At 45.6% G+C, this 24,981-nt stretch overlaps 2 protein-coding genes and 1 long non-coding RNA gene across 4 annotated transcripts; all 3 read right to left on the bottom strand.

Moving 5' to 3' along the window:
* Positions 1 to 10,997: 10,997 nt before the first annotated feature.
* LOC149390060 (uncharacterized) lies at positions 10,998 to 11,740 on the bottom strand. Of its 2 annotated transcripts, none has more exons than XM_089618799.1 (2): positions 11,505 to 11,740; positions 10,998 to 11,276 (listed from the first exon to the last, which is right to left on the bottom strand). In XM_089618799.1, the coding sequence occupies exons 1-2, from the start codon at positions 11,734 to 11,736 to the stop codon at positions 11,098 to 11,100; spliced, it is 411 nt and encodes a 136-aa protein (XP_089474925.1). In that variant the 5' UTR covers positions 11,737 to 11,740; the 3' UTR covers positions 10,998 to 11,097. The 2 variants fall into 2 exon arrangements, with proteins under 2 accessions (XP_089474925.1, XP_089474926.1); XM_089618800.1 differs by having other exon boundaries at positions 10,998 to 11,264.
* A 7,471-nt stretch (positions 11,741 to 19,211) lies between these two features.
* Positions 19,212 to 20,130, bottom strand: LOC149390059 (uncharacterized). The gene is made up of 4 exons (XR_016300084.1): positions 20,090 to 20,130; positions 19,778 to 19,870; positions 19,498 to 19,623; positions 19,212 to 19,340 (listed from the first exon to the last, which is right to left on the bottom strand). It is a non-coding gene; the product is annotated as an uncharacterized LOC149390059 (long non-coding RNA).
* A 705-nt stretch (positions 20,131 to 20,835) lies between these two features.
* LOC149390058 (uncharacterized) lies at positions 20,836 to 24,005 on the bottom strand. Its single transcript, XM_089618901.1, has 7 exons — positions 23,818 to 24,005; positions 23,297 to 23,425; positions 21,978 to 22,097; positions 21,836 to 21,874; positions 21,558 to 21,713; positions 21,016 to 21,132; positions 20,836 to 20,931 (listed from the first exon to the last, which is right to left on the bottom strand). The coding sequence occupies exons 1-7, from the start codon at positions 23,908 to 23,910 to the stop codon at positions 20,836 to 20,838; spliced, it is 750 nt and encodes a 249-aa protein (XP_089475027.1). The 5' UTR covers positions 23,911 to 24,005.
* Between the last annotated feature and the right edge of the window lie 976 nt (positions 24,006 to 24,981).

The raw sequence follows: 24,981 nt of genomic DNA, 5'->3' as shown, positions 1-24,981 counted from the left end.
CCGACTTCATCGCCGAATTCACAGCGCCCCCGACCAACGAGGGCGACGAGAGTAGTAAGGGCACGAAAGACAAGGGGGACGACCACGGCAAGCCGTCAAAAAAGAGGACCAACGGCCCGATAGGGCCGGTCTGGGACTTGCACGTAGATGGCGCGTCAAATGCCCGGGGGGCTGGCGCCGGCGTGGTGCTCACAAATCCCGATAGGGAAAAACTGAGATATGCCCTGCGGTTCGAGTTCAAGGCTTCCAACAACGAGGCGGAGTACGAGGCTCTGATCGTTGGCTTGGAGCTAGCGGACAGGCTAGGCGCCCGAAACCTGCGCATCCACCGCGACTCGCAGTTGATCGTGAACCAGGTTAAGGGCGAATATGCCGCTAAAGAACCGAACATGGTCGCGTACTTATCCAAAACCCGAAAGAACCTAGAGGCACTGTCATGGTTCGAGATCGTCCAAGTCCCTCGAGAAGCGAACATCGACGCTGACGCCCTAGCTCGCCTCGCCTCCAGGATAGACGAGGAGGGCGAAGGCAGCGTCCCGATTGAGGTGCTGACCCGACCCTACGTCTCGAGAGGCGACGTAGGGGTAGTTGAAGAGACTCCGCCTTCCTCGTGGATGACACCGCTCGTAGAATTCCTTAAGCGAGGAGTCGTCCCCGAAGACAAAGAGGAGCCCAAAAAGCTGAGAAGCTTGGCGCCGAAATACACGATGAGGGAGAACAACCTATTCAAAAGAGGCTATTCCATGCCCCTCCTACGCTGCTTGACCGAGGTTGAGGCGAAGAGGGCGCTCTGCGAGGTGCATGAGGGGGCGTGCGGGAACCACGCCGCCGGACAGTCTTTGGCGTTGAAACTCCTCAGGCTCGGATATTTTTGGCCAACCTTGAAAAAGGACTCCCACGAGTGGGCGAAAAGGTGCGAAAAATGCCAAAGGTTCGCCCACATCCCGCGCCAAGCACCGGCACCGCTATGTCCGATCATCGTACCGCGCCCCTTCGCAAAATGGGGAATCGATCTCATCGGCGAGCTACCTATGGCCCCGAGACAGTACAAGCATGCGATCGTGGCAATCGACTATTTCACGAAGTGGGTAGAGGCCGAACCACTGGCAAAGATCACCGAGACAAACACAACGAGCTTCATCTGGAAGAACATTGTCTGGCGCTTCGGGATTCCCGCGTCGATTGTGACCGACAACGGAAAGCAGTTTGACAACGCGCGCCTCCGAGAAGTATGCGAGCGGTTGGGCATTAACAAGACTTTCTCTTCCCCCCGCCATCCTCAAGCCAACGGTCAGGTAGAGGCGGTCAACAAAACGATCAAGGAAAATCTGAAAAAGAGGCTGGAGGAGAAAAAGGGGGCTTGGGCCGACGAGCTCCCCATGGTCCTGTGGACGTACCGAACCACCGCGCGAAACGCGACCGGCGAAACTCTTTTCGCTCTCGCGTTCGGAGTCGAGGCCGTGGTACCCATGGAGACCAAGCTGCCGACCCTGCGCATCGAGGAATACGAAGAAACCGCCAACGACAACGCGGTCAGGCTCGAGCTGGACCTCATAGATGAGAGGAGGGCCGACGCGCTCACCCGCCTTGCCGCACAAAAGAGGAAGGTCGAAAGGTACTACAACTCCAAGGTCAAGCTACAGCAGTTCACCGACGGAAGCCTCGTCCTCAGGAGGGTGTTCCAAAACACCAAAGTGCAAGGGGCGGGAGTCTTGGGCCCCACTTGGGAAGGTCTATACCGCGTGCGCCGAGCCATCCACAACGGCACGTACGAGCTCGAGAACCTGGAAGGACTCATATTCACGCACCCTTGGAACGCGGAACACCTTCGGCGGTACTACCAATAGACGTCTGTTCCCGCTTACTCTATGTTTTGTTATGTCATTCCATTTTCAATTTTTGAAATGACATTTTTTTATCTCAAGTACGGCCGAACGGCCTGGGAATGTAATCTTTTTTATTTAACTATTTCAACGTTGTAATCGAATTACACTTCGCTTCGAAACCTTTACTTTATTTTGTAACAATTTCTCGTCTTCTCTGCGAGCACACAAGAAACTCGGGGGGCTAATGGGAAACAATGCTCAACGAAACTAGAGCTCACTCGCTCAACAAACAAAAAAACAACTCAAAAACAAAAGTATAACAAAGTCTCAAGGGGCCGATGGTTAGGCCGGAGGTCCCAAGGAAAGACTTATCACGTAACTCCTCGTGCAGACTCCACATGAGTCCTTGAGTTGAGTAACGGATTGTTGGGATTTCGAGCTCGCCAGTTCGCCTAGGCCGAGCTCGCCAGTTCGCCTAGGCTGAGCTCGCCAGTTCGCCTAGGCTGAGCTCGCCAGTTCGCCTAGGCCGAGCTCGCCAGTTCGCCTAAGCCGAGCTCGCCTCGCCAATTCGCCTGGTCGAGCTCCTAGTCGAGCTCCCCACTTCGCCTGGTGGAGCTCCTAGTCGAGCTTGCCACTGCTCCTAGTCGAGCTCGCCAATTCGCCTGGTCGAGCTCCTAGTCGAGCTCGCCACTGCTCCTAATCGAGCTCGTCACTTAGCCTAGTCGGGCTCGCCACTGCTCCTAGTCGAGCTCGCCTGGTCGAGCTCCTAGTCGAGCTCGCCGCTGCTCCTAGTCGAGCTCGCCTGGTCGAGCTCCTAGTCGAGCTCGCCACTGCTCCTAGTCGAGCTCGCCTGGTCGAGCTCCTAGTCGAGCTCGCCACTGCTCCTGGTCGAGCTCGTCACTTAGCCGAGTCGGGCTTGCCACTGCTCCTAGTCGAGCTCGCCACTGCTCCTAATCGAGCTCGTCACTTAGCCTAGTCGGGCTCGCCACTGCTCCTAGTCGAGCTCGCCTGGTCGAGCTCCTAGTCGAGCTCGCCGCTGCTCCTAGTCGAGCTCGCCTGGTCGAGCTCCTAGTCGAGCTCGCCACTGCTCCTAGTCGAGCTCGCCACTTCGCCTGGTCGAGCTCCTAGTCGAGCTCCCCTGGTCGAGCTCCTAGTCGAGCTCGCCACTGCTCCTGGTCGAGCTCGTCACTTAGCCGAGTCGGGCTCGCCACTGCTCCTAGTCGAGCTCGCCTGGTCGAGCTCCTAGTCGAGCTCGCCACTGCTCCTAGTCGAACTCGCCACTTCGCCTGGTCGAGCTCCTAGTCGAGCTCGCCACTTCGCCTGGTAGAGCTCCTAGTCGAGCTCGCCTGGTCGAGCTCCTAGTCGAGCTCGCCACTTCGCCTGGTCAAGCTCCTAGTCGAGCTCGCCGCTGCTCCTAGTCGAGCTCGCCAATTCGCCTGGTCGAGCTCCTAGTCGAGCTCCCCACTTCGCCTGGTGGAGCTCCTAGTCGAGCTTGCCACTGCTCCTAGTCAAGTTCGCCACTCCGCCTGGGCGAGATCCTAGTCGAGTTCGCCACTGCTCCTAGTCGAGCTCGCCACTTCGCCTGGTCGAGCTCCTAGTCGAGCTCGCCACTGCTCCTAGTCGAGCTCGCCACTTCGCCTGGTCGAGCTCCTAGTCGAGCTCGCCACTGCTCCTAGTCGAGCTCACCACTTCGCCTGGTCGAGCTCCTAGTCGAGCTCGCCACTGCTCCTAGTCGAGCTCGTCGCTTCACCTAGTCGAGCTGGCCACCTCATCACTACGAGCTGGTCACTCCGCCTGGTCAAACTTGTCACGTCGTCTAGCCGAGCTCGTCGCCTCGTCTAGCCGGGCTCGCACAACGACATGTTTTACACACCGAAAGGTAGCTAAATATCAACAAATCGGATCCGCACACCAGACCTCCGACCCCCGCGCGACGCTCTCACGCAATTCCACGCCCCGCACACCGATAGGCAATAGGGCGTCGTTAGATCACGTCCGTGCACCGGACCGTCGATCTCGGCAGTCAAAACCCAAAACGTGACGCGCGTACCCACAAGTACCACGTTCACCGGAAACTGCAAGCTCGTCTCGATGCGCACGCCGGTAGGTAGCGTACTCGCCGCAAGACGAGCGCGACGGCCACCCAGCTCGCACACGCCGACAGGCGACGAGTCACGAATGAATGGCCGAAGGTCGCACCCGCCGGGCGAATCTGGTCTAGCCAGCGTCCGCGGGAAGCTTCGCCGCCAAGTGCCGCAGTAAGCCGTGCAAACCGGTTATGCTAGGTAAGGCAAGCCGGGCTCGTGAGACACGCACCAATCACAACGTGCGAATCGATTATGCTAAGCATGGCAAGTCGAGAAAATAAGACGCATGACAGACAGAAAAGCGCTGACTAAGGCGAACAATGTTGTACGAACAACCCAAAAAGAAAAATATAAGAACACGACAAACTTCTAACGGAAGAAGGACATAACAAAATTCCGGAAGAAAGCATGACGCAAGCGCTAAACAAGTGCGCGGAAAACCGAAGAAAACCCGGCTACTCCGAGCCGAAGTCGATCTGCTCTTCATCTTCCTCGGAGCAGGGGACGCCAAACCCACCATGGCTTCTCCGTCGAGTTGGAGGTTCGCCGACTGAGCGGCTTCCGCGGGGGCTTGAGTACGCGGGTCGTCCTCGGGCGACTCGCCGTCCAGAAAAGGAAAAATGACGTCGAAGAAGGAAAACGTGGTCCCGCGAGACACGTTCTCCTTCACGGTCGCATCTCGGACCCGTTTGGCTTCCTCATAACGGGCCGCCTCCAGCGCGAGGTCCCAGTCATCCTCGAGGTCCGTCTTGGACTGCACGGCGTCGTCTTTCTCCTCGGCAAGGATCTGCATCTCCGCCCGCAAAGTATCCATCTCCCTCTCAGCCTTGACCCGGGAGATCTCACTCGCTGACAGCCGGGCGTGGACGATGTTCAGCTCCTCGTCCCGACTCGAGAGCGACGCCTGGAGCTTCTTTGTCTCCCCTAAGAAGGTGTCGGCCGCCTGCTCCGCCTTCTCCCGAGACGCCTGCCCGGCCGTGCGAAGCAATTTCTCGGTCGCCAACTCCTTGCGAGCCCGCTTCAGCTCCTCCTCGAGTGCTTGGAATTCTCGAGCAGTACGGGTTCCCGCTAGGGCGTCAGCGTGGGCGGCCGCCGTGCTCTCCTTGTCCTTCTCCATAATCTGCATGCGCCGCAGCAGGTCCCGGAGAATGCAACCGCTTCGCTCTTGACGTGCGAGCATCTGCAAAGACAAGCGATATACGTATAATCGAAGTAAACATAAGGGTTACGCATGAGATAAGCAGGCGTATCGTACCTTTCGGGCATCGCCGATCTTGTTTTTGAAATGCTCCAGATCGCTTGCCGTCAGCAAACCCTTGAAGTCCCGCAGAGAGGTCTCAAGAATCCCTCGGGAGCACTGATCCCTCAACTCCGCCGCCTCCGCCAGGAGCATCGAATCCATGCCATCCGGCACCGTCGATGTGTGGGCGCGCTTGTGGCCGGAGGGTGGCCCGAAGGGAATCGACGACGACGATCGCTTGTTAGAAGAGATCGCCTCGTTCCCCGCCCTCGGTGGCGACCCTCGGTGGCGAACCTCAGCTCAGGGGCAAGCCGCGGTCGTAGCTTCAGTGATAGGTGCCACTCTCGGCACGTGTGTGCGCGGCCGATGTCGTCTGGGCATGGTATCTGAAAGAGAGAGAGACGGCAGTAAGTTGGAATACACACAATAAGCTTAATACAACAGAGAGCGCGATAACGCGAGAGCGTGTGAGCAGATAATACCCCCCGCGTCGGGGGGAGGGGCGGGCGAACCCCCCGCCTCTGATACAAGGTCCGCCGCAACCTCCACGCCAAGACCGAGGCACGGAGGGACGTTGCCACAAGGCACGAACCACCCGGTCCTTGCCATGAGGTCCGGGGACTCGGACAGTGACCCCTGCCGCCTCGAATCCGGGATCGCTTTGATCACAGATACGAGTTCGGAATCTTCTACGTCCCCGACGGAGGGAAAGTCGACCGCGGGCCCAAACGCTAAGGGCGCGGACCCAAAGGCCGACTCGGAAACCCACACCCAAAGGTACCGGTGCTTCGAGGTAACCTTGGTAACGATGGAGATGCGCTTCCGAGGGCACGCGCAATAGAAGCCCGGTTTCCCCGGGACCCCGCGAACAACCACGAGATCCTGGATATCGTCGATAGTGACTGCCCGCTTCTTCGCTCGGTAGAGCATCATATGGCACGCGGCGACCGCCCGGTAGAAGGACGGGGACATCTGCGACGCGTGCACCCCCAACCGAATCAATAGCTCTTGAATCACCGGCTAGAAGGGTAACCGTAGCCCCCCGCGAAGACTCGCCTCGTGGATGGCCCCGTTTCCATTCGGAGGACGGGTCAGGCGGTCGTCGGGCAACGGCCTCAGGATCGACACCGAGTCTGGGATGCCGTAACGCTTCCTCAAACTCGCGAAGCTAACGACCGAGAGCGAGCTCGGGACATCGACGCCCGAGCAGTCCAGGTCGCCACGGATTGCAGACCCCTCACGGCGGCCGCACGAGCCAGCCGGCCCTGTCTCCTCCTTGTCCGGCCCGGCAGCGGGCCCACCGTCGGTGCCCGGCCTGTCCAGAGAGTTCCCTCGCGCGCCCAGGCCACCCGGGCTCCTTGGGCTCTCGCCCGGCCCATTGGCGCTTGCGCCTGGCCTGGCGGCACAGCCCGACTCGCCAGGTGGGACGCCACCGGCCCCTAGGGCTAGGGCAACCAGCGCCTCGGCCGCCGCCCCTTGGCCGGCGCTGTCCGGCCAGCGTTCCTCGTCTCTAGCGCCGGCGTTACCGCCAGCAATGCCGCCCGTCTCTGATCGACCTCCACCGATGCACCCCTCCTCGAGGGAGACCGGACCCAGAGTACCCGGGCCTCCCTCGCAGCCGCTCGACTGTCGGACAGTCCCGGCGTCGCCGCCCGGGACCAGCGCGACTCTCCCTGCGCCCAACTCGGCCGACGCGACTCCTTCCAGGGCGGGTGCTCCACCAGCGCGGTTTGGGCCTCTCCCGGCAACACCTCCAGCACAGACAAGGTCGACGGCGGTCGACCCGCCTCCGCACGGACTCGCCTCGGTGGGCGCACCTTCCCCCAGGCCGCGCGCGTTCCCGACGACCTTGGGGTCCCCTCTGGCGACGACTCCGGTGCGCGTACCCTCCTCCGCGTCGGCCAGCCGCGCATCGACCGAACGAGGATCGCCTCCAGCCATCTCGACCGACCCGTCGCCCGAAGGCGTTGATGGGGGCGCTGCGTTTTGGGTATCCACAGGGTGTAAGAATTGCGCCCAAAGATCATCTAGGTTTGCATCTTGATCCACGAGCAGAGGGAAGAGGTTATCTTCAACGGACCCACGCCCCGACAGATGGTTAGTGGGGACCATTGGCATGTGTAGCAAGGCAAAAAACGAAAAGAAACCAGAGAAGGGAAATTAAATAGTGAAGGAGGCTCGGGTCGAACCTTTTTCGCGATGGGTCGCTTCAGTGGGCTGGGGATGACGGGAATCTTGAGTTTACCGCACAAGCTTCACTCAACGATAAACTTGGGGGGCTAATGTTATCGGCCTGATCCCGATCAGAGCTATTCAAAGGGAAAAAAAGCAATCGGACTTGCCCTAGCCATTAGTCGGCCCTTGGGCCGATTAAGCCAAAGGCCGGCCCAATGGCCTCGGCCCAAGACCAAGCTCGACCTCGGCCTGACGAGCTCGACCTCGGCATCAGCTCGACCTCGGTCTGACGAGCTCGACCTCGGCCTCAGCTCGACCTCGGTCTGACGAGCTCGACCTCGGCCTCAGCTCGACCTCGGCTTGGCGAGCTCGACCTCGGCCTCAGCTCGACCTCGGCCTGACGAGCTCGACCTCGGCCTCAGCTCGACCTCGGTCTGACGAGCTCGACCTCGGCCTCAGCTCGACCTCGGCCTGGCGAGCTCGACCTCGGCCTCAGCTCGACCTCGGCCTGGCGAGCTCGACCTCGGCCTCAGCTCGACCGTTCGACCTCGGCCTCACGAGCAACTTTGGCCTCACAGGCCTGTCCTCGGCCCTATGCCATCCTCCGCCGAGCTTATGTTATCCTCGGCCAAGGGGCCCACCAATGACGCCAGCCCATGTTGTCCTCAGCCCAGGGGCACGCCAGTGACGCCAGCCTATGTTATCTTCGGCCAGGGGGCACATCAATAACGCCAGTCTATGTTATCCCCTGCCGAACCCATGTTGTCCCCAGCCGAAGGGCCCACCAGTGACGCCACCCTATGTTATCCTCGGCCAGGGGGCACATCAACAGCGCCACCCTATGCTATCCTCGGCCATGGGCTACCCTCGGCCAATGGCTATCCTCGGCCAATGGCTATCCTCGGCCATGGGCTATCCTCGGCCATTTGCTTCAATCGGCCAAGGGGCCCACCAATGACCCCTTGGTCGCCTATAAATACGAGAGGCCCACTCTCTTCGAGAGGTAATCCAAGTTTGAGGACTGAAACGCCGCCGAACTCACCTTTCGCTCGTTTCCCTCAAGTCTCGGCCACTAAACACTTAAACCCTCTATTATCCACCTCAATCCCACTAATGTTGAGCGTCGGAGAGGTAAACAGAGGCACCCCCTCTGTTTCCCCTTTTTAGCTCACGGTTCTGTCATCCTTTCTAGGTACCCCGGCGAGCTCAGACACCACCGACAGCCAAGGGAACATCTGGGCAACCAGGTCCGACACGCTCAAGCCCAGGCGAGGACACTTGGTCCGGCCTTGGGTCTAACCGCATTTGGCTTCTAAATCGTTGTCCGAAAAACGGGGACAACACTGATGGATGAGAGGAAAAGTAAGATTTGTAGTCAAGATGCAACGGTTCATGGTTAACTATAAAATAGGAAAGGATAAAGGAGAATAAAATATATCTATGAGCTTCCTAGAATACCTCATCTCTACCACTATAAATAGGGGTCAAGGAGAACATAAAGACACACAATTGCAGAAGAAAAAATCCGCCCATCACACATAGGGTGGATGAATTTCTTCTATCTCCCTCTCCCTCGGAATTCCGTGATTCCATTCCCTAAACACGGTACGATCTGAAATTATAAATCTGAGTCGTAGTGAGATTCAAAGTGTGCCCACACTTTCTTCTTATCGTCCGAAGATTACGGTATCATCTTCTGAGTTCCATACGATGAGAGTACTAAAGTCATTCCCGGAGATCTGATCGTGGGAGCTAAAGCTAGAAGATTGAGCTATTGGAACTCGGAACAGGATCTTGAAGAAGATGATTAAAGTTTTTGTAGCTAATGCGAAACCCGTAAGTTTTTCTAATGACTAATCTGTTTAATTCAGTTGCTTGATATTGCTCTCATGCTTAATATTAATTAAAGTAAATCTAGAACTTGTTAAATAACCTTAATTAATTAGTTAAGTAGCGTAATTAATTTTTTCCGCATGGTTATATGGGTGCATAATCACCGAACACGGTCAATCTCGGTATTGGAGGAGGTCAAATCCTATGTCGCAAGGAAATCATGACTATGGAGACAAGCTCGATAATGGTCGTAATTTATGAGGAGCTTTGGAAACACCGTCCTGGTTAGTGACAAACCTCCAATAGCATTCTTGGATAGTGGTACCGACTCCTTCTTTCATAAAACAAGAGTTAGACAAAGAAATTATGAGAAGTGCCTCTCAAATATATGAAGAGCTAGAGAATAGGTTTCTACAAGCTGTTAGCCACCCTTAGAGGAGAGGACATGCAATATGGTTGTTGTTGGCCCGTTCCGTACCGCCAAGAATGGGGCGATCACAACAATTCTTCGGACGTCTTGGCTCGAGCAACAAGTCCCGGCCGGCCAGTCGTGCCTTTTCTCTCAAACCCTCTTATTTGCTTTATCTCCCTCTCCAAAACTAAACCTAAAAACTAATCTAAGAATTGGTCTTTATTTTTACAATTGAACATATGCTGAAAAGGCAGACAAGCGCCTTTTGTTTTGAAGCTCCAAATGCTTTCCTTGATCCAAAAACCTATTAGTTCACTAAAAACTACCCAAATAACATAAAAACCTTCGAGGACGAGCTTCGATTCACTTTTGAAAAGCATTTATAAGTGTGAATGAATTGCACTTATCACTCGGCCATAAGCATGCAGCTCTTGGCCATGTCTCGGCCATCTTCCTGCAGTGTCTTGGCCATCGGCCACCAACCTACAGGGCTTCAACCATCAGCCTGCAGGGTCGATCGGTCAATGGCCACCAGCCTGCAAGGCTTTGGCCCACAGCCATCCATGGTGGAAACTCAGCAACATCATTCATTTCACGTGTCTCGAGGCCTACAAATATCATGCTTGACCCACAACTCAAGTGATCATAATTTGAGTCCTGAAACGTGCTGAAATACTATGGAAGCGCGCTCTCTTCATTCGAGTTCTCTCTCAAAACACTCAAACTCACTAAAATCCTCAATTACCCACTTCAATCTTACTTATGTTGAGTATCAGAGAGTTAATCAGAGGCAACGCCTCTGAGTCCTTTTGAGCTTGATTCTATTTATTCTTACTTTTAGACTACCTGGAAGAACATGAAAGTTACTTCATCGTTAGGAGCAAATTCGGGATTCAAATTTCAAGCATCTAGGCTCAAATTCGGTCACTTTGTCCAGCCTTGAGCCGAACCGTTCGCGTCTCGAAATTATTGCCCCTAACATCGTATTTATAATATAAGACGGTGTGTTCGGTTTTTTCAAAAATCAGGTTTTAAAACATTTTCAAATTTCAAGTTCAAAACAATTTTTAACTGTTATTTTTGAAACCATTTTCAGAAATGTATGCAATTCTAAACCTCATTTGAAAATCACTAATATTTAATTTAAACAATTTTTTATTTATTGGCTCGATATTAAATCTTGGAAATTTTTTCCTAGATATTATAGTCGCTAATCCCACATATAGAAAATTATATAAATCTAATATATGTAGAATAAAAAAAAGTCTACTCATTATATTATAATCATACGAATAAAACTATAAAATAAGATCAGAGATATAAGCCAGAAACTATATTAACAAATTTATTGGTGCGTCATTAAAACCTACTCCCAGGAAAACCCAGTAGGAAAAATCTGAGATTAGGAAATCTTGTACACACTGTATTTCATATATATGTTTGTATAAAACTAAAAGCCGGTCCTTATAGAAGTTACAACAAAATATAAGACCTTTATTCTTAAACATGTAACAAACAAAAGGTTTAAAAGTTAAATTTAATTGGCACATCATGAAGCTTGCCATCGGGGTTGGATGGTTCAGTTTCAGGCTTGGGTTTTGAGGAACTAGCAACCATGTCATCTTTCTCAGCTTTCACATCAGAGTTCTCGGGAGTGTTCTCATTTATCCTTATCTTCTTACTCGATTCACCTGTATAAAAACCTTTAAAACGGAATCAAATTTGGTATAAACATGTTAATTACGAGTTTGTTTAACTTATTTGTTTTAGCAATCCATTACCCAAAAAATTGTTCATTTCACTGGCACATGACGTAGTATATATATTATAAACTGAGACAAAGAATATTTCATATATATATATAAATATATATATATATATATATATTTATATATATATATATATATACCGAGAGAGAGAGAGAGAGAGACCTTGTTCTAAATCTTCATTGAGGATGAGAGAAGGAAACGAAAGAAGATGAGTAGGGAAGTCTTCAAAGTCCAAATTGGGTATATTTGCGTTATTATCCAGAGCAAGAGCGGGGTTTTCAGATGCTGTGGATTTCACTTCAGCGATTCTAGTTTGGCGATACGCAGGACTGTTAAACCTCATGTTCCTCGTCCCAGCTATGGTTATCACCGACTTGCCTCCCCGGGAAATCATGTAACTTCTCTTGGGACCAAATATCTACATATATATAAACGTAATTATTTCAATATAAGAATATTTAACCATATTTTAATATAAATACATCTCAATTAAATATGACATATTGTTCTATCAACACCAACATAGAATTTGTAGAACTATGAAGAAATTGGGTAGGTAAATAAAGTTACAAGAGCTTAAGAAAACCTATTTTAGAAACATGAAGAAAATTTACTTTAGTAGAAATAGTGGTATATATTTTGTGAAGATTATGATATAAAATCCCTTAGCCTAGAATTTTGGCGAACATGCATCTATGAGCTAGCATTCAACACGGGAATTAGAGATGTCCCGGCAGCGCTGCGAGTTCCATTTGTCACCAAAAGGTTTCGTTGGCAAGCCGTAGTATGGCGGAAAGAAACGCCAACCCAGAGGAAGAACATAGAAAATTCCCAAAATCGTATTGTGGACATATTAAGAAACACATGAAGGCTTCCCTCTTGTCATCAACCATGCCCAAGCTACTCAAAGGTTAAATCAATAGATGCATTATCTTGAATAAATGCTTTTATTTTCTCACGAGTTGTGTTGTGTTCCTACACCTAGGAATGACTTGAAGCGTAAAGGCCCTAGCTACAAGACATACACATCCATCTTATAGTCCCCCGTTTCATAAACATCATACGTTTTTATTTGAGTCTTAAGACACCAAAAAAATAGGGTAACTTAGTCTTATGATCCATCGAGTCACGGTCGACCGGGAGGGCATCCGTGGGACTAGGACGTGCAGGAAACGTGTGCCAATCGTGGGCAAACGCCCCGCACGGGACTAAATCCTTCTTATAAAGATTAAGAATTTCATAATGGAATTGTGGGCAAGGATCCGTCTATTCACGTAGTCGGGATGAGTTAGTTGACAGGTGTTTTCGGTCTCTATTCGGGATAATTTGGTGTAAAGCTCTCCACCACCCGACAGTCTCAGTGACTGAAGTGAGCTTCCCGTGTGACGAAGAGGTAGGCACTTGGGGTGGGCATATATAGTCAAAGATGTCTAGTATGTTCTTAGAGTTAGAATAGCCTTGGACCAATATTGCCGTGGGGGCAGTATTACGCGCCTACTTCCCATACAGTGATTACTCCATAGAGATGCCCATGTTCTCAGTGTCGACCCCAGGGAAATCAGATTGATCATCGGATGGACATTCTCTTGCCTCATATGGTAGGAATGTCCCTAACGTGAAGACTCTGAGGTCTCACTCTATTCGCAGGACTTGAAGCTTGACGAGCATGTCGGGAGCGAGACATGCGGAGATCAAAAGGACGAGGACTAAGTTATGAGTCGAATTGCTCCTTCGGACATCCGTTCGCATGTGTTGTGAGATGAGATGTCGGAGTAAAGGACTTCAGGTGCAGGTCCCGCCCCTAGTCCATTGTACGCCTGCTCGAGAGAGGTATACGATAGCCCATCGGAAGGAACGAACTATGACTTAATCTTTTCAAAGGCTTCGCACGTGCAACTGGGTGGATAGTTCACACGAGAGATCGTTGATGCGACATTGGCCGAGATGACACAGGGGAATACCTAGAGACGAGGCGAGTGTTAGCGAGACATCGTTCGAGTATATTTCGGCACAGGGATGCAGTTCTAGTTGTCGTGGGTGAGACTCTTATGATATAGTTACCATCAAGCCATTTGTGTTTCTCAGGGCGAAGTGCACGAGGGTTTTTACGAACAAAAATCGAGGAAAAAATAGGTTGGCCTTGACTGTTAGAAGTCTTGGCGCCGCACGAGCGAAGTATTTCAATGAAAATTTGGGCCCGTGACACTTAGAATAGCCAATTTTAAGTAATGAATTTTCAAAATAGCCAAGATTTATCTAAAATTAATGAAATAGTCGAAATGTGCAATAATCACGTTCCTTAAGAATAATATTTTTGAAAGTGATAAATGACTAATAAATCATCATAAAAATTGTAATCTTAGTGTTGAAAAAAATGTAACAGCGTAATTGTGGCCACTTCATTGAAAATTAGAAACTTTGGCTATTTTGTTTAGTTTCAAATGGCTATTTTATATTATTTTCCCAAAAAAAATTATTATCTCAAGCAAAAGTTGCCGATCTCCAAGCCACCTCTCGTGCTATAATTTTTTCCAGCCGTTTATGCTACACATTGACACTTATAATGCTAATATAGAGTATTTCCTTGGACTAATGGTCACCTCATTGCTATACTTTACGAAAAAGGCTTATCGGCTTCAAGCTTTGATACACGAAATTGGACGTTGAGTTTGACATGATTATTTTAGACGCTACATTTTCCAATATAAATTCTTCCTCTAAACCAACCAAACCCCCTTGAAATATTGCAACAAGGATGACTCGTTGACTTTCTCCAAAAATTCTGCTTCTCAATCAAACACAAAGTGGGTTTCTTAACCAAGGTAGGCAAGGCATTGCATATTCAACACCTAGTCTAATCACATATTCGTTTCGAGGTTCGGATATTTAACATGATGATCGAGCTCTATATCTGAGACCATGCACTAATCTCAACCTTACAGCATACTGTGATACAGATGAGCATTAGATCTACACTCTATCTTGGGATAACGTTTCTTGGCCCTCCGGACCTAAACGATTGTGTTTTTTGGTCCTCCGGGCCTAAGTCATCATGTGTGATAGCTTGTATGCTTTGATGCTACTATTCCCTACGATGACGCTTCTAGGCTCTCTAAGCCTAAGCGATTCCGCTTTTTGGTCCTCTGAGCTTGAGCGATCCCATGCCCAAAACATGGGATATAACCTGCTCCAACTGACTCAACGGAATCAAGACTTGCCTCTGAACGATATTGTAGACCTTGTCTCAGAGCAAGATCTGAGGGACTTCTGCATCGTTGAGCTCGAGGAGAGCGTCCGTCGAGTGATGGATCACCTCACGAGATATGGCAATGATAGAGCCACCATTGAGAACCTTCTTGGCTCGGCAGGTTAAGTGCTTAGTCTCTCCCATTCGGGGGGCTCCGAGGACAACCGTACATACGCTTACATGAAAGAAGGCGAGGGTGATCACTCCTACTCTCGATATACGATAGCGAGAGGACGTTCCCGATCCTATTATGCGTGACCTTGACCATGATACCCCTAATGTTGGGGATGGCACCGACAGGCACACTATCTGGAGTACGAATGAACTAGGACCGAACCGCAGCCCGTGGTCACGTGAGATGCACCAGTCCCACCACCAACAATGCTGGAACGTAAATGAATAATTCGCAACGAAGAATCGTTGACTTGGAAAGATCATCTCGGCATACATGAGACTTGATGGAGCACGTCAACGCCCATCATAGAAGCTCTAGAAAATGAGCTTACCCATAAAAATAGGATCGTGCGTGGCGCACGCTGAACTTGGCTCAAACAACAATGTTTTGCCCCAAACGGCTTCCATCGATCTGGCCTCCAACAAAATAGAGGCATCTCACTTGCCTCACCCAGTGCCCGTGCAACGCATGCAAACGTGGCTAGACTATTCCACAATTCTAGAAATGAGGTTCATAACCTCATAGCCGCCCAAACTATGACCCATGAGTTCTGAGGTATGATGGAGCATATTCCTTCCCTATTTATGGCTAACATCCTCATGGAGGAGATCCCGGCCAACTTCCAACATCCGGATCTTTCGCATTAGCAAGGAAAAACAGGTCCTCTTCACCACATCCAACAATATCACTTATGGATGGCCGTGAAAAGGCATGCGCTGGAAATCCTATGCGACACATTTAGCCTCGCGCTAGGCGGACTCACCTTAAAATTTTTAAAAAATCTAGGACTTGGGTCATTCAACTCGTTCAAGGAGATATAGCGATCCTTCCGCACTCACTTCAGCGAGTTCTATGAGAGAATGCTAGGGAAAAGGCATTTTCCATCCCTCAAGCAGAGAAAGGGAGAATTTCTCCGCAAATACTTACTTAGCTTCATAGAGGAATCTAAAAAAGTAGATAATTTCGAGGATTGCATGTCATTGCGGCGATCCTTAAAGAGCTTAAGATGGGGGGCTTCCCTCAGCTCCCTTGTCAAGCGAGAACCACGATCAATGGCTGATCTCTCGACTCAAGCATAAAATAATATGTCCCTGGAGGACTTCATTCAAAGCCAAAATTACCACGACAATGTCGTAAGCAGGAGCACGAACCTCATGTCCATGACTCGCGAAAGAAAATAGCAAGGCTTGATGATAGCTCACGCCCACCTACGGGATCGAAGCCTCATCTAGCGGATAAATTTCACAAGTATGTAAACTTTATGCCACTAAACACATGGTTGAACAGATCCTCACTCTAAGGCGTGAAAAATTTCGCGACCCCATACCCTTAAAAGCCGGCGTTAGACGTGATCTAACAAAGTATAGTGTTCCATAAGGATCACAACCACTTGACATCCGACTCCAAACATCTAAAGAGGAAAATTGAAGACGTCGTCCGAGCAAAAAAGCTGAAGGAGTTCCTCCTTGAAATGGTCGTCAACGGTGACACTCGGGCAGGCCATCTGGCCGATGCGGCTCGACAAGAAAGTAATAGCAACCACAAGCCTCATATCCACACTGTCACCTAAGTATCAAGGGCTTTATTTTATTTTTTTCTTTCAATAAATCCATGGCTTGGGACAAGACGTTTTATTTCTACATGGAAGTTAGGTAATAAAAGAGTAAATTCCCTTTTTACGAATGAACATCAATAAATTACTGTGAGGTAACTTGTATGCTTTTACGCTACCCTGCCTTGCAATAACGCCTTTTGGCCTATCAGACCTAAGCGATTGCGCTTCTTGGTCCTCAAGCCCTAAGCGATCACGTGTAGTAGCTTATACGCTTTGATACTACTCTAGCCTACGATGACGCTTCTTGGGTATTCAGACCTAAGCGAGTGTGCTTCTTATTCTTCGGGGCCTAAGTCATCCTATGCGGTAGCTTGTACGATTTTATGCTACTCTGCCCTTCGATGATGCTTCTTGGTCCTCAAGGCCTAAGCGATCTCATGTGCTAGCTTGTACGCTGACGCTTCTTTGCATTCTTGGCCTAAGAAATTGCGCTTATTGGTCATTGAGGCCTAAGCGATCACGTGTGATAGTTTGTATGCTTTGATGCTACTATGCTTTTATACACTTTGACGCTATTCTGTCATGCGATGAAGCTTCTTGGTACTAAGGGCCTAAGTGATCATGTGTGGCAGTTTGTATGCTTTGATGCTACTATGCCCTACGATAACGCATATTGGCCTTCCGGGCTTAAGCGATTGCGCTTCTTGGTCCTTAGGGCCTAGGCTATCTCATACGATATTTTGTACGCTTTGAAGCTACTCTGTCTTGCGATTACGCTTCTTGACCCTTCGAACCTAAGCAATTGCGCTTATTAGTCCTCCGAGCCTAAGCAATCCAGTGATGTAGTTTGTACGCTTTGACGCTATTCTTCCCTGCAATGACGCTTCTTGACCCTGCAGTCCTTAGCAATTTTGCTTCATGGTCCTATGAGCCAAAGTGATTATGTGATGTAGCTTGTACGCCTCTGTGATACTCTACCTAATGCAACAAAAGACATCCATTTGGAACATCAAGACGTCTATAACTTCATATGCTAACACAACACAACTAAAACATCCCTTGTGATGTGTTAAACTGTCTATATTGCACAATAAGGTCGTTTAACATTAAGAGACGCATCGCGACATGCTCGCTAAAATTAAAGACTCGAGAGGAGCCGATTCTCCTATAACAACCAAGAAGATCATAAAGTTCACCGCTTGGAGTCCTTCAAGCGACGAACTTGTGGGTTAATGTTGTAAGTCGTTTTCAAAGTATCGAAAACAATAAATTCCTTGCAAATTACAAGAAATTCTACGTCAAAATCCTAAGAGGCCAAGCCAAGTAAAATCCCAAGTTGGGCCCAAGAAGACAAAAGCCCATCCAAAATAGGCCCGGTTTAAGCCAACACACGCACGCCATGATAGCGCGCCGTGCAGGGAATCGGACACGCCGCAGAAGACTTGGCGCACGCGCATGACCTGTAGAGCACGCATGGCATTGCCAAGACCATGAAATTTAAGGCTTCTCCTGCCCTCATTTTTCTATAAATATCCCTCGTCATAGACGGGAAGATGTAAGATTTTGTAAAGACAAATTACTCGAGTCCAAAATTTTGAAATGCTAACGAAGACCTTCCGCGCACAATTTCCTTTGATCGATCATAAATCTCCTAAATTATTCTAGAAGAATATCAGTGCCCACACTTCATTTATAACAATAAGACTAATCTGGAGCGTTAGAGCGCGCGCTAGGGGCACCGGCTCTATGCACTTTTAGATCTTTTCTTCTCTTTCTTACTCTTAAACCTCTACGAAGGACGAAGAACAGTTTTAAGCTTCAGAGCGACACTCGTAACTTTCGAGTTTCTCATAGCCAACTGCCCGAAGTCCCCAATCGTTGTTCAATTTTCAGTGACAACATAGAGCACATTAAACTTGATCTGTTCTTTGTGCGTGAGAAAGTAATGCCCCTGGATATTGATGTGAGACACATTCCTGATTCCTCGCAACTCGCTAATATGCTGGAAAGCTTAGACACGCTCAGTTTGAGTTTGAGGAGGCACAGTGTAATTAGTTCGAGAGCTAACTTTGTATATGATCTATTCTCTATTCACAAATCAGTTAAATGAGAATTCTGTGATCGTTCTCAATCTTTTGCTTCTCTTTCACGCCCCAATACAATAAACAGAAGACAAAGATGATCGGCCATAGAACTTCTGGAAAATATCAAATCCATCACTTACTCTCTTAATCTGCCAACCAAATTTGCACCGTCAATGTCTTCAATATATAGAAAATGATCACATTAACCTGTGAGGATCCTAAAGACGATTGTCCAATAAATTCAAGGACGAAGTTTATCCAACTTAGGAAGAATGATGCAACGCATAAGACCTAGCACTGATGGAGGTTTTGGACTGCCATGTCAAAAAATGACATTGCTAGAGTGCTTTTTTTTAGTGGAAATGGCCTAACAAAGCGCAACGATGATTGATTGTCATAAATAAATTTGGTCCTTCTAAAATGAAAACTATTTTGTTTTTTCCTAGTTTTGCTCTTTTATATCTTTTAAGATTTTTCTCCTTTGTTTTTTTTCAGCAACAAGGACTCTAATTAAAGCCTTGTATCCTATTTTTTTATTTCGATTTGGAAGATAATAAAATATAATCTATAGGTTATTTCCACGCGTTATTCTGTCTTCTTATAGTTCTAGCCTACATCTAACATCCAAAAACAAAATGCGGTGGTGTCCAAAAAAGTGAGTTAAAAAGTGTGGACTAGCAGAATTCTAAGTGAGTTAGCATTTTAGTGTTCTCTATCTCCTATCTCATTTTAATGTACAAAACATAATGGCAATGTGGTTTTCAACATGTTAAATAGTATGTACAGTTATAGAACTCACGAAGGATTTCACTGTCAATGGTGCAGCCCTTGGACGTAAAGTACTCATGGAACCTCGCGGTAGAATTCCGTATCTTTCGAAATTAGTAACCTCGTGCCTTGATCTGCACTTTATGTTATGTGTTCTGTAATGAAAGAACTGCGTGAAAGGGAAAACGAAAAATAAAATAATCGTGTTAGTACCCAAATTGACTATTCGGTATATGGCTATATGCTAGAAAATCTATGTGAATATATATTATATAAAGTATATAGTGTTATTAACCAAAATAAATTAGTTAGAGGAGAAGGGTTACAATGTCAACATGGCCGTTAACGCGTAATCTGGCCTCGGTCAGCCAAGACCTTTGCAGATTCTCCATCTTCTCGAATTCAGCCAATCTATGTTCTATCGATTCTCTTCTTCTCTCCAATCTTTTGAGCTACACATATATTTATATATATATATATATATATATACTCATCACAACGATTACTATATTGATATGGTAACATATTTATAAAGTTAATCGTTATCAAGGTTCAAGAGTTATGTTTGTGTATTTAGTTTGTATGAGCATATATAAATATACATACAAATTCTCTGATGGTAAATTCTTCAGCATGTTTTGGCCCTTTAAATGACAGCGGGACGGGATTTGTAATCCGAGGGCTTCGCACATCATTAGCCTGACACATATACAAAGACTGCATTAGTAAAATATATAAATAATTTCTTTATACAGGAAAGGTCTTTTCAAGACTCCCTAGGCGTCCTTTTTCATTATGTATCGTTGAAAATAATAGACACACCATCGGTTTCATGCAGAAATATATTACATACGTCAATCATAGCTGGAAAGAGTAAATTTTATAAGCATTGGATAGGGCTATTAATGATGATTTTACCGCATGAAAAACGGGCGGAAGATTCCTCCAATCAACTTTCTTGCCATTGGATTCATTCACTATTCGTTCTTCCCGTTTCAGTGGGCTCTACAAACATGAAGATATATTAACCAACAATAGGGTAGAGAGGGAGAGAGAGAGTAACTTTACCTTTTCTTTGCTCTTAGAAATATTGACGCCGAATCTCTCATCTTCCGTTGGAAGAACATAAGACACTGGGACCGCATCGATTATCTGCGTTTGGTTATATATATATATATATATATATATATATATATATATATGTGTGTGTGTGTGTATTCATTTATACAAAACATGTATTACACAATTATATTCTTAACACGTACAAACAAGGAAAACTAACTATCCTAAGTTATGTATGTGAAGAGTGAACATAATGTTTTATACGAGCGTTTTAGGACTTTTTATATTGAGTTTTACAATATTTACAAGTTATGTATCTTAAAAGTTTTTAATTAGCCCCCAGAATTTTTTTTACACAATGGCTCTCTTTAATTTACATTATTGTATCCGTATATATCTTTCTGCGTCAAGTCCATATATATTTATATACATACGTTTGTGTACGTGTAATTATATATATATATATATATATATATATATATGCACAGCTGAATAAAAATTTGAATCACATATATAAGAGGGGAAAAACAGGGATAAAAGCTGTGTAATTTTTAGTACGAGTATTACTACCTAGTCAAACATCTTAGGTTTCATAATATGATTTATCTTATTACCTTTCCTTTGTTCTTGGGATGATTAAGGCTGAGCCTCGCTTCTTCCGTCGGAAGAATATAGGACACAGGGACCGCATCATGAATCTGTGTTTGGTTATGAATATTTTATTGGTTAATTCAAAATCAATAATAGAAAAATTAAAAGTAAATAAAAATTAAAAGCAGTACCACATCATCAAATTGCAAGTCCCTTTTGCGTTTCTCCAAATTAATTCCACCAGAAAACGGAAAATTAGTGTGTTTTTTTGTACTAGCCTTGTGTTTAGGCTGTTTGTGAATTTGTTCCTGAAAGTAGCACACATTTAAGTAACAAAAGATTAAGTAACCAGCCAACTAAATTTTAGGTAAAATAGCAATAAAGATCATGAGTATTTTTGGTTTATCATTTCATTAAAATAAAAAAAGTTGTATTTACGTCAATTTACACAGTTTACCTAATATTTATGAAACATTGGCTATATAGTAATATGAAATTGTAAATATGACTATACAGCTAATTGACTATTTTACTAATTAGGATAATTAATTAGGAAATCATTTCCAAAGATATAAAAAAAATTAGTAGTACTTTTTTTTATTACTAACGATATGTAATTTTGAAAATTGACAAAAGGCATCAACAAGATCACCTTTTCCCCGGAAATTAGAGAATTGGTTAGTTTTAACAAAGATAGAGTGGCAAAAGAAAATATTATAATTTGTTTACTTACCCGAACCCCCTGGGAAAACTTAGTTGGGATTGTCGGAAAACTAAATCCCTGCTCATGTAGCCTAACAGGCTCAAAGGGCTCATTCTGCCTAACCGTCCCGAAAGTTTGGGAATTATTATTCATGCTTGCATTTAAATTTCTTCCATTTGAATTCAACTGAAATTACAGAAAAGTATAGCCCCGCCGACAGTTGTTATTATTTCAGAAACAATCATAGTATGGATTTACTGTAAGTTAAAAAGAAAAAAAAAAATCGTGAGTAGTGAAGCATTGTGTACCTCAGCATGTCCCACATTTAGAGGTGTAGCTTCATAAACCTGCAGTTATTTTGTTTTTGTACACGTGGATTTATCAAAATCAAGGCACTGAATATATATAAAGAAGGGGTTGTTGGTAGGCAAGCAATATAGAGGTAAGTACCACATTGGAATGAGTTTCAGGTCCTCGTTGAGGCGTTGAAGAATAATACGGCAGTTGATTGTTGTTTACTTGAACTTCCTCCACTGGTTCAAACGCGATTCTAGTTGTGTACGTCACGTCCTACAAGTACAATATATGCCATGTTATGGTGGAAAGAAGAAAGAAAGAAAGAACAAACGTAGCCATTACCAATTACGTGAGACATTCTTATAAGAAATACAAAGCCCGAATAATGGCAAAAAAAGCTATGATATAAAGAAGCTATGCATTGATTATGATAATGCTTATGCTCTTCAAATGGATGTGAATGTTTGATATTTTTGGATGGAGTACTTGAAGTTTAAGTCTACTGACCAGGGAACGGATATGTTTTGCAGGGACAAGAGAGGATGAAGTTTTAAGGAAAAATAAATAAATAAATATCTCTACATGGTTTGAAATAAACACCAAGAATGTAAAATACCCAATGAAGATTCGAGATCTATCTACCTAGATTTAATCGAGGTGGAACTAGAAGACATAGGAGGGGCAGAAAAAGACTAGGACACTTTGAAACAGTTCTATAGAAGAACCTTGTACATATATATTCGAGATATGTATTGAGTGCTCTAGAAATTAACTTGGTATTGGTAAAACATTTAGCACTTTACCGGTAGCTTATAAGATAATTATAGACATGTGGTCCACTTTAATTAAGAGAGTAGAACATTCTTTGGCATGGCACAACCCAAGGCTTCTTATCCCAAACATGTGCATTATATCTATATATCATACTTTGTTCTTCCCTTGGCGCCTTTCGTGAGATAAAGTTGAAGATTAGTATGAGTTATTAGTGCGTTGAGACTAGTATGACCATCCGATTTTAATGTGAAGAAGTGATCTATTTAGTGACCGGAGCAAAAATTTCAATTCACATAACCAATGTTAGACATCTTTTTGCTGACTTTTCTAGTTTAAGACCAGATGGGATGTTTTGAAGCTTCCTAGTTGGAATTTGTTTATATCCACTAAGCCTCGATTTGGTTTGTGTTGTGAAAAAAATATTAATTTCCCTCTAAATAGCCATTTCATTTTCATTTGGGTTAGAATATATATATTCAGGGAAGAGAAAGAAAATGAGAGAGTTGAAGCAAAGTTTCATAGATAAAAACAACAATGAAAAACTCAGTAATATATAGGGAGAAGTACAAAATGGTAAACATGTTGTGGTTTTGAGAGATATAATGTATATTACAACTATTAAATACGAATGGGAAGAGGTATAGTGATATTTGGTGAGTAAATGATAAAGAATGTGGAAGTTGAGTGATTTTAGTTACCCTAGTAATCACTGGTCGAAGACGGCTCTGAGTTGAGATAGCCGTCATCAAGATACCATTTCCCTCGCTGGGTCCCACCTGACCGGAATGACCCTGGGCCTCAATTCCTGAGGCAAGTAGACTCTCAAACTAGACATAATAAATAAAAAAAAATTGTGTCAGAGATTAAAATAGATCATAGTTACATACTATCGTCACTGTCTTGTGGATGTTGATAATCGATCTACGAATCAGTACGCCCTTGTGTTTTAAGGGTTATGTACATGATAAACGAAATAATGAATTCCTAAAATCCAACACAGCCAAACGCATGAACGATCCATCACGAAGAGGCCATAGTTTCACAACATCGTCATGATAGATCTACATGTACGATATTAAATCAATATGCCCTTGCATGTTGGTTTCAGGGCTTTAGTTACTAAAACGCAGTGAAACCCTAAAATAGCCAAACACATAGGCGATTCGTAACAAAGATCAATACTTATTGAAAATATGATGTAAAAGATATAGATCCATACCAGAGAGTCGAGATTTTCAGGTCTGTTGAGAGTATCCACACTAATTCCTGGTGTCTGATTCTGAGTTGGCCCGAAAACTCTAGGGAAGTTCATCTCAAGAGGTTCCTAGGAAACCACGAAACCAAATCTGAGAACTCGAGTGAGAGATTATTTTTCTTGAATAAAATTTATAAGAGAAGTGCGTTTATCATCCAGCGGTAATATAGGACTTTCTGAACAACATGCAAATTAGGGATAAGAGTTTTACAGAGGAACGAAAACTTATCAATTCTTCTGTGTTTTCGGTTACGTTGTATAGCAGTCAGGCCTTTATAAAATAAATAATTATAAATTCGATTGCCTAGGTTGATTTTAATAGTTCCGTCATTTCATTCTTCGGATTCTGTAGTAAATATCTGAAATCATTTAACCTTACTTTTATTTTTTTACTCAATTTTTTTTATTAATATACTCAAGCTTATTAATGAATTTTTGGTTAGACGGCCATACTGAAGCTTATATTAAGGTCTTTTTATTACATTCACTCATCATGATTTGAAGTTTCTTTTATGTTATTTAAATTTCTTACTACCACTTTTACATTTTCGTTGATAGTATTTTGTTTAACTATCACATTACTGATATTAGTTTTAAGACTAACTGAAATATTAATTTCAAAAACTTGAAATTCGTTTTAATGCTTTTACTAAAGTATTTTTTTTCATATTTTTAATCACAGAAAAGAGCCAAAGTTTAACTTCAATGAAATAAAAAATTCATCTTTCTTTTTTTTTTTTTAAAGAAAATTCATCTTTCTATTACTCTTATTTAGTTTTGCCGCCTCATAAATTATTTAGTACATGGAAGAATAACACACTAGAAATTAAATTTACTGGGTTGTCGCCAACTTCTAAGGCTTCGATAAGTCCAAACTGTGGAACTAAAACATGCCACGTCTCATTAAGGAGTCTTAGTTGAAAGACACATTAGCCTAAATATTCTCACCGCCATAGCATGTGTCCAAATCATGTTCAACTGCCCTAATTTTACTGAGGTGGGAATTTGTTTGCGACATATAAATAGTGCAATGAATAAAACATAAATAAAATGAAAAACCTTAAGAGTACCTCATAAGCATTGACGGGTGAAGGTTGACTCCTGGGGGTCCAGAGACCAGATCGTTTG

This window comes from Urtica dioica, chromosome 7 (assembly GCF_054948205.1).
Source record: "Urtica dioica subsp. dioica isolate 48M chromosome 7, U.dioica_male_clone48M_v1_H2, whole genome shotgun sequence".
Classification (NCBI taxonomy): Eukaryota; Viridiplantae; Streptophyta; class Magnoliopsida; order Rosales; family Urticaceae; genus Urtica; species Urtica dioica.
Note: the sequence above shows the minus strand (reverse complement) of the source record. Positions and strands in the feature narration are given on the sequence as shown.

What these genes read in the sequence shown, in the direction of transcription:
- LOC149390060 (XM_089618799.1), bottom strand. Translation starts at nt 11,736, where the DNA reads ATGATTTCCCGGGGAGGCAAGTCGGTGATAACCATAGCTGGGACGAGG. An exon ending in CAATGAAGATTTAGAACAAG is followed by an intron (nt 11,277 to 11,504) that starts GTCTCTCTCTCT and finishes TCCGTTTTAAAG; the next exon opens with GTTTTTATACAGGTGAATCG.
- LOC149390058 (XM_089618901.1), bottom strand. Translation starts at nt 23,910, where the DNA reads ATGAACTTCCCTAGAGTTTTCGGGCCAACTCAGAATCAGACACCAGGA. An exon ending in TTCGACCAGTGATTACTAGG is followed by an intron (nt 22,098 to 23,296) that starts GTAACTAAAATC and finishes TTGTACTTGTAG; the next exon opens with GACGTGACGTACACAACTAG. An exon ending in CTGAAACTCATTCCAATGTG is followed by an intron (nt 21,875 to 21,977) that starts GTACTTACCTCT and finishes AAATAACTGCAG; the next exon opens with GTTTATGAAGCTACACCTCT.